The 8741-nt window shown below is 41.4% G+C and overlaps 1 protein-coding gene across 1 annotated transcript in view; it reads right to left on the bottom strand.

The window, feature by feature from the left end:
* prkdc (protein kinase, DNA-activated, catalytic subunit) overlaps positions 1-8741 on the bottom strand; it is a 139607-nt gene that overhangs the window by 62486 nt on the left and 68380 nt on the right. Inside the window, exons 58-70 of the mRNA XM_020587171.1 lie at positions 8505-8673; positions 7989-8192; positions 5712-5827; positions 5393-5524; positions 5106-5282; positions 4428-4636; positions 3821-3959; positions 3422-3610; positions 2955-3179; positions 2618-2726; positions 2336-2438; positions 2090-2252; positions 1809-1983 (exon numbers count right to left, since the gene is read on the bottom strand). Of these exons, the coding sequence (XP_020442827.1) occupies positions 1809-1983; positions 2090-2252; positions 2336-2438; positions 2618-2726; positions 2955-3179; positions 3422-3610; positions 3821-3959; positions 4428-4636; positions 5106-5282; positions 5393-5524; positions 5712-5827; positions 7989-8192; positions 8505-8673 (2110 nt within the window). The remainder of the gene's footprint in view (positions 1-1808; positions 1984-2089; positions 2253-2335; positions 2439-2617; positions 2727-2954; positions 3180-3421; positions 3611-3820; positions 3960-4427; positions 4637-5105; positions 5283-5392; positions 5525-5711; positions 5828-7988; positions 8193-8504; positions 8674-8741) is intronic.

Here is an 8741-nt window from a genome sequence, read left to right on the forward strand (position 1 = left end):
TAGTATATTACTTGTGTGGTGTAGAGGATAATTATTTATGTAGAGATATTGCTTAGGACTTAAAAGTTGTAAGATGATGTCATGGGGTAGGACTAGATAAGTCTAACTTCTTCCTACTCCGTTCAAGCATGTACTAGGTATAAGTAAATTGATATTGGATTATTATTGTTGGATATGTGTGAAATTACATGTGTTGACATATCAACTGTTTTACATGCTTGAATGAATAAATCAAATCAAATCAATGGTAATAGTTAACACTAAAGGCCTCATTTACTAGCCATACATATGCTAGGTTTTGTCAACATTACATGTAGTAGCCCTCCTAACCAGAGGTTAGGTCCCCAGTGGCAGGCAGGTATAATGCCAGACAAAATGACTCCTGAATTACAGGCATAAACGCCACCTCTGCTGTCAGCGGACAGGCTGATAAGTAATGAATCCATTTAGGCTACGTGTTCCTGCATTTCTGTTGGAAAATAAGGCCATTTATTCCAGAGTACATGATCCCATTACATTCACCAGTGAGCCGATATAGCTGATCTGAACATGGGCTAAGTTCAGGGCAGCTGTGGCTCAGGAGGCAGAGCGGGTCCTGTCCTAACCGGAAGATTAGCAGTCCGATTCCTGGCTTGTCCAGTCCACATGTAGAAGTGTCCTTGAGCAAGACAATGAATGGCCTGGCCTGACACCCCCCTCTTTGGGGCCAAATAACAGATAAACATCATTTAACTCTTATACTGAGCTTCCATATGATGCTCTCCCATTCTTTGGCACATTTAATTGTGTAGTGACTAATCAGATGACATAGCTCTCACCTCCAGTCCTACTGTGAGGAACCTTGGAGTCATTCTTGAACAGGATATGTCCTTTAAATCACACATGAACCAAGTCTCTAGAACTGCCTTTTTTCACCTGCACAATATCACCAAAATCAGGAGCATCCTGTCTCAAAGTGATGCTAAAAAACTGGTCCATGCATTTGTTATTTCCAGGCTGGACTACTGCAACTCTTTGCTATCAGGATGTCCCAATAATTCCCTAAAAAGCCTCCAGTTAATCCAAAATACTCACACTGATGACTCACATGTTGACATTTGGCACGTGTTTTACGCTGGATGCCCTTTCTGACGCATGAAACATGTAAAAAGCAAACTGTTACACCAATCAGCCACAACATTAAAGCCACCTGGTAGATTTAATGTGGCCGATCGATGTATATTAAACATAATAAGAAATACTCAGCTATAATGGTGTGTTCAGGAACATTGATGACACCTGCAAGTTAATGGAGATGGTGCAGAGTAAACATGTAGAGGATTGTTTACAGATAGTCAAACTTACTTTTAACCATCAGCATTAGCAGCCACATTTGCACAGAACTTATCCTTGACAAAAAAACTCAATGGTTCCCAGCATGCCATTAATGAATCAGATGCATTTATTCGAGTACCTTATCACAGCTTTGAACTGGTACTTCTTAACGTTATATCAGCACAACACCACAAATTAAATGGAGATTTTCTCTGATCTTGAAATGTGTTGGCAGCTAAATATGGGACACGCCAACAAAGACAGCAATAAAGAAGTCGGTTAGCAAGACATTTTGGTTGTGAACAATGCAGGATTTAAACTTTGCAAATATTTAGAGGTTAGACGTCAAGTAAACACAAAATGTGTTTGGTGAGTATCACTGAATGTAAACTTAGCTCCAAAGGGTACCTTTTAAATTCACCACATTATTAGAAATTTTCACAAATGATAAAAAGTCAATCTAAAACTGTGTAATAAAGCACAGGAGTTCTTACCCAGGAGAGGGATGGTCTTCAGCATGGCACTGATTTGCTCCACTGGATCTTGGGCCTGGCTGCGTTTATGGCTGTAGTGGCTAAAACTGTGGACCCACTGCATCAACCAGCCTCTGTTTGTTTTGGCTTCTCTTTGAAGTTCCTTCAGCAGCTTGGTAGCAACAGGAAAGTTATTCTGAAACATTATTAGAAGGTCCTGATGAGCTTGTGGTTGCAATGTGACAACACAAAAAAACCATGTTGAAACTGGTTAAAAGAAAATAAAAAGGTGTTTGGGTCACCTGCTTCAGTGCACTGTCAGCCATGTGCAGCTTCATGCTGAACCTGCAGTCATTTATTAGTGCATCAACATCACATGCTGGGTCTTCCGAACCATCCGCTTCCATAAGGTCACGGGGAGGGTGGCCCTTCAGCTTTTCCCTGATCTTGTCCAAGAAGAAACATCTGAACCACAGAAATCAAACTTGAGGCTTTGTCATATTTTATCTGATATATTTATAAGCAGAATTTTAAAACTGTGTCCTTACCGAGATGTAATGACGTCGTCCCAAACATTCACTGGATCCACTTTAGCATCAGGATACCGCTCAGTCCACAATCTGATGAGCTGCTTGAGGGAGCTCACAGACACTAATGAATACACAGAGAGTTACTAAATTCTGAGCACAGGACAAACGAATTGTGCTGAAAGTGTTAAAGAAAGTCTCAGTAAAAATAACAGAAAGCCAACTTAGGGAGGAAACTACTACTTTTTACTATTATTCTACTTGTTCTTCATTGTTTGAGTTTGGAAGGCGACATCCACGCACCCTCTCTTTTGATGAACAGCAGGAAGTCCTGGATCTCAGTTAAGGCCTGCACTGACTGCAGGATGCTCAGCCGACTCTCAGTCAACACTGTATCCACACTGGAGTAGCTCTGTGTGAGGCAATGACACTGAGTGCATGCTGTGGCCCAGCCTCTGACCAAAAATGCATTTTACTCTGTTCACTATAAACTTTATGGAGAGATTTACAGTACAAACAAATTCTACATATCCTATATGTACAATACATTCATCAACTTTTTGCCTTTAAAAGTAAAAGTTAATAGTGTTTGTTGATCTAAAACCTAGGTGATGGACAAAAAAGATGTGTAACAACAGACCTCCATAAAGAGCTGCATGGCATAGTTGGTGTAGTATTTAGCACGGTCATAGTCCTCCTGCAGGATGTACAGCAAGCTGAGCTCTTGGCTGTAGTGACTTTCCAGCAGCTTCTTGTGCTCCTCCACCTTCATGGCTTTGTCAACAAAGCTAAGAAGAGCTTGGTCCCTCTCACCCAGCTGCAGCTGTTTCAACATGCTGCGCATCATGTGTGGGAGATACATTTCCTGGCACAAATGCAAAAGAGTTACGTTGATGAAGCACTACAGCTCATGTACATTTAACATGACTCTTAAACTTTTTTTTTTTTTTTTTATCCATACATTTCACTACATTTTTGCACTGCATCACATGTCTGGCTCCAGTGCTCAGTGATGAGAATTATTTTGTTTTTCTTGTCAAAGTTGGGTGTAAATTCTCACAGCAGTATTTTAATACCAAAGATAAAGAGTTTGGTCATTTCTGTTACCTGGTACAGAGGCTCTGACCACATTTTGTCAAGGTTGGGTGGGGAGTTTTCATCTATGTTCACTGTGGAGCAGTACTCCAGTGACTTCCACTCAGTCAAATGACTGTAGGATTCCATAGCAGCCATTTCCCAGAAGTCCTTTTCAGAGTCAGTGGGCTCACCATCACTCCAGTCCTCAGTATTGAGAGCCTGTCAGCAAGCAAGACAGTCTGTATTTCTCTCTGCCTAAAACCTGGATGCCTAATACTACATACTAGTAAAGGTGAAACACTGCACTGACATGCTACCTAAGCACTTTGCCACATTTCTTTATTTCGACAGTAACTTCTACAGTAAATCTAATCACAGCACAAATAAACCACCAGTTTCTACTGTCATGGAAGAAACCCTTGACTGTACCTCATTGTAAAGCTTCACAGCTTCAGCAAAGTCACTGTTTGCTTCAGCTTGAAGCGCTTCACTGGTGACTGACTTGGTCCCAACTTTACCACCAAAGATGCTGCGCATGACATCATAATCACCCAAAGACCTGTAAAGCCTAGAGGAGAGAGAGACAGGAGAGCACGCTGAGCATTACATCTAAAAAAAAACAACCAAAATCACCCCAAAGTGACAGTATGGCTCCTGACGTTAACAATCTGACAAAATGTGTAGGTCCACATGCAACACATGAATGTCTCCAGAGTAAAGGGAAAACTGACGAGATGAATCGGCATTAAAACAGACCTTGGTGCGTCACTGCACTGACATCGTTATACAATTCATTACTGTCTGTATCTGATTAGCTATACACAGCATCTTCAGTGCAGGTATGAGGAACTTGGCCTATGTATGAGAAGACCTGCTTTACTGTTCAATGTGCACAACGCACCTCCCTGAGACCTTTATAATCTCCTCATGACATGACAAGATGACAACAGAACACCCAAACACTAAAGATGATCAAGTATTTTACTCTGTTTATAACACTCAACTACAATGACATGTAGGACTAGCAGTACAATACTTTGCAAGATGGATCCATTTTTTGGTGTCTATGTGGATATCTTTACGTCCGCGTGGTCGTTTTGCTGGAGGTTCATCTTGGACAGCGGTGTGCAGCAAGCTCTCTTCCAGCAGCAGGATGCCCGATGGCTGCTGCACACTCACAATGCTGGTGGAGCTGACGGCTGCTGGATCGAGCTGCTGCAGTTCCTTATGCTGGAAGCACATGTCCTGACAAAACAACCAGCAGAGTATCAGTTTTCACTGTAGCTTGAAGCATTAAGCAGAGCTTTGACTTTGATTTTAGTAATCAAGCCTTTTACAAGCAAGGATGTTGACAGAGGTGAACAGCTTGACTACAACCTTGTTTTGCATCACAACTTCAAAGCATTGCAAGCAAACACTTACAATGTATTTTTCTGTAAATGCAAAAACTACTAATAATGTAGAAAACACAAGCACAGAAGAGAACACAGTACTGTGTTTCTCTCTACACTCCAGAGAGAACTGTAAAATTAATGCAAAGATCCTAAAACCTGGTTTAACATCCTAATCTAAGTCATAATTAGCCCTTCTCACTGGACATAAATATATTAGTACAGCAGTTATTATGAGGACTATGTTCATTTTGACACCATCAGGGAACGGAACTGTAATTTTATCAGTTCAGGACTTTACTAGCTGTTGTTGAGTGTCGTACCTGTACACATGCTATGAAAGGGGGGAAGCAGAGTGTACTCCTGCTCAGGAAAGCATTCATGTTGCACCGCAGCTCCTCTTTAACACTCTCACTCTTACTTGGGTCGCGTTTGTCCATTTCTTGGAGGACACCAGCAAACAGGGAGCTGAACAGTTGTTTGGCAAAAATCGGGTCTCTCTAGAGGGAACATGCATAAAAAGAACCAAGGATGGAAGGAGGAAAGTTTTCTCTCTTTCGTGCTAGTTTATTTACAAGTGCAGGGACACACAAAGCAAATGCAGTCTTACCTGGGCCAGTGCCTGTAGAGGGGCAATGAGACTACTGTACTGGATCTGGATGTCTGGGAAATCTCCCACTCTGTAGCTGCGATAGAGACTCACCTGAGCCTCTTTTCGCAGCCTTTTATCAGCCTTTTCTTCCTGTGGGACACCCAACAGATGGCTGAACTTTAGGGACACTTCCAGTTTAAATAATTTTGTGACAGGTGAATACTTGACTATACAGTAATCAATGTTGAAACATTTTTGTGCTGCCATTCAGCATTAAAACATTTACAGCACAAGGAATAAATATGGATGAGTATATTGGCTGCTGGATGGCTGTTACCTTTTTCTGCCGTTGCTGTCGGATCTCCTTTTGGGCATAACTCAAGCTGACTTTCTCCTGATCTTTGAGAAATCTGCGTCTCAGTCTTAGGATGTTATTACGCTGCTCATTTTCTGCTGTTGATCCGTAGATATAAAAGATAATCACATTAGCAACATGTACCTCACCGTGATTGCTCCAGAGATCAACAGAACATCGAGGTATGAATGACAGGACTGAAGCAATGATCATCCTGCAAATGAAGTCAGCACAGAGGCTGTGACTGCAAAAGCAGATCAACATAGAACCTACAGCTTGTATTTCAGTTTCCCAGCTCAAATAAGAATCCTGAGTGAATCTTCCAACAGTTAAAACGGTTAAATTTCTCACCAGCTTATAACAAACAAAGATCACTCGGACTGTCTGACAACAGCATCAAATGTTATATTCATGACAGTCAAAAAGGACAGACCAGCCTTAACACAGGCAGCTACATTGTTTGTAGCAGATGTATCTGCAGAAACACAAGCAGATCATACAGAGGAATGTTTTTAGCCCCAGTGATAAAGCACTAATGTTCCAGCCACTATCGCATCGTGTTCAGTGTTACATACCTGACTCACGAGTTGTATGTGAAATGAGAAATTTCATGTTATGATTAATACATTTTGACAATAATCTGAAATTTGACAGATTAGTTCTGTGGTACAAACCAGCCTTTTCCAGCTGTGTTTGTGCTCTAAGGTTTGGTCCTTTCTCAGTCGGAAAGACCTTGAAACACTATTCATGCACTTATCAGGTTGAGGCTTGATTATTTTTATGTGCTTTATGTAGGACTCTCTCCTTTCTCACCTTGAGCTGCTACAAAATGCAGCTGCTTCTTTTTTGACTTACTCCTCCAGATATGAGCATGTTTATCCTATTTTGTGCTTTTCTCACTGGCTCCCTGTTTGTTTTATGATTGATTTTAAAATTTGTTTATAAGGCACTGAATGGCCTCCCTGCATCTTATTTCACTGAACTTTTGGCAACCCGTAAATACTCTTAAGAGCATCCTGTCAGAGAAGCATGATAAACTGGGTGTAAGAGACAGGGAGACGGCGCCTTTGTTGTTGCTGCCCTGAAGCTATGGAAAGCTTTGCCACTAGTGCTCAGCTTATTCTTTTAAATCTGAACTTAAAACAAAATTTTTTAAACTTGCTTTCAATTGTTCTAGTTGAGCTGATATTGGATTTGTATGTTAGTGTGTTTTGTATTTACTGATTTGTGTTTTGTTTTTGTTATGTAAGGCATTTTGGTCAACCTGTCGGCTGTTGTAAAGTGCGGTATAAATAAATCTGACTTGTAACTACAGGCTGTATAATATCTAAGCAGTTTGGGAGAAAAACTTATCAGCCCTCTGTGAAAATGTCCAAACTTCAGTGGGCAGTTGGGGCCTGCTGAGATCAGGCTGATAAGGGAGAGAGCAGGTGAGAGAGAGCGAGCCTTGCACACAGACTCGTGTAGAAAAAAGAACGCTCTTTTTCTGTTTTGATTTGGAAAATGAATGAACACATCCTAGCATTGTTATGCATTTTACTCTGTCAAATGGCGACCCAATAAAAACAGTTCCAGGACCCTAAACTGTACAAAATGCAGCCTCCGGTCTGTTAGCTGACCAACAGTAAATGTCTCAGTCCAGTAGAACTCTCTGGTTACTGCTAAGGACACAAAGCAATCATATTAATTCAACACAAAGGTAAAATCGGGACCATGCTAGGTGGACAATGTTACCAAAATAGATACATTAGCTTTAGATGGTAACACAACCAGAAGGAAGAACATCACATCTGGATCAAATACGAGTCTTCTAGCTGCTTTAAACACTCTCCGTGTCAAAAAGCCAAACTGATGTTAACACTGGTTTTTGCTCTTTCTTTGTCCCACTCCGTCTGTCTGTGCAAAACAATGGCACCTCTGTGCTTTGGCAGTCAAGATTTCAGTTTCAGACTTGTAGCTGCCCAGAGCTCTTCTATGGCTGGCTATTTGAAATGACTACTGGTGGTGGTAAAAACACTCAATCTAACCTTGGCTAGGCAGCAGGCAGGGCTAATTTACAGACCCTACTTTGACAACACAGGGCGGAGAAGCTGGAATAACAACAGAAGGGCTGGGGGCAGCAGGGTGTAGTACAACGGAGAGACACCAGGTACTGTCACTGGGTTCATCAGACAATGTGTAAAACCTTAGCTAATACACCTTTATGAATGTGAAGCATGTTAATACTCCATATTCAAAATGTACGTTTTTCACATTAACCTCTAGTGCGACTGTCCACCTCAGTGGTTGATGCAGTAAGGCGCCTCAGGCCAAATCCCTCTCCTACTGGTCTCCTGGCTGTAGCTTGTCCCTCTGCTTTCTTATTGAACACCAACAGTGAAGACAGAGCTTCAGAGCCAGGAGTGTACTCTGCTAGAGTATCCACAGTGCTGCCCGTTAGCCAGTTGTAGGCTGTACGTCGACCTGGGTAAAAAACAAACAAGAAGTTAACATTTCTCTTCACCAAAAATTTGTGTTTATAATCAAATGATTCCATTTCAAATGAAGTATATTTGCATTGCAAATATATGAAAACACAACAAAGTGTGAGCCTTTTCTCCCACTACTTAAGATTTACAGAAAGATCTTTGAGTGACTGATCCAAGACCGCATCTTATATCCATCTATCCATCCATTTTCCTCCGCTTATGCGTCTCGCATATTGCTATGCCAATATTAGTGCAACTGCATCTTATATTGTTGCACTAATATTGGCATAGCGATCTACAGCTGTACCTGATGTTTGGGTTTGGGTGAACACCAGGGATGTCTGAGTGGCTCTGAGCTTCCCCTTCATGACTCCCGACTGAGAGGTCACCACACTCTCTTGAGAGCTTTGGGTTTCAACAAACATGGGAGTCATCACTGTGCTTCTGAAGCGCCAGTTGGAGTCAATGACATAATCCTAGAGAAACAAACAAATGCTTATTAACACATCAGGCTCACTGGTAGCATTTCAATAACATATCTCAA

The sequence above is a fragment of the Monopterus albus genome, unplaced genomic scaffold (assembly GCF_001952655.1).
Source record: "Monopterus albus unplaced genomic scaffold, M_albus_1.0 scaffold442.1, whole genome shotgun sequence".
Lineage (NCBI taxonomy): Eukaryota > Metazoa > Chordata > Actinopteri > Synbranchiformes > Synbranchidae > Monopterus > Monopterus albus.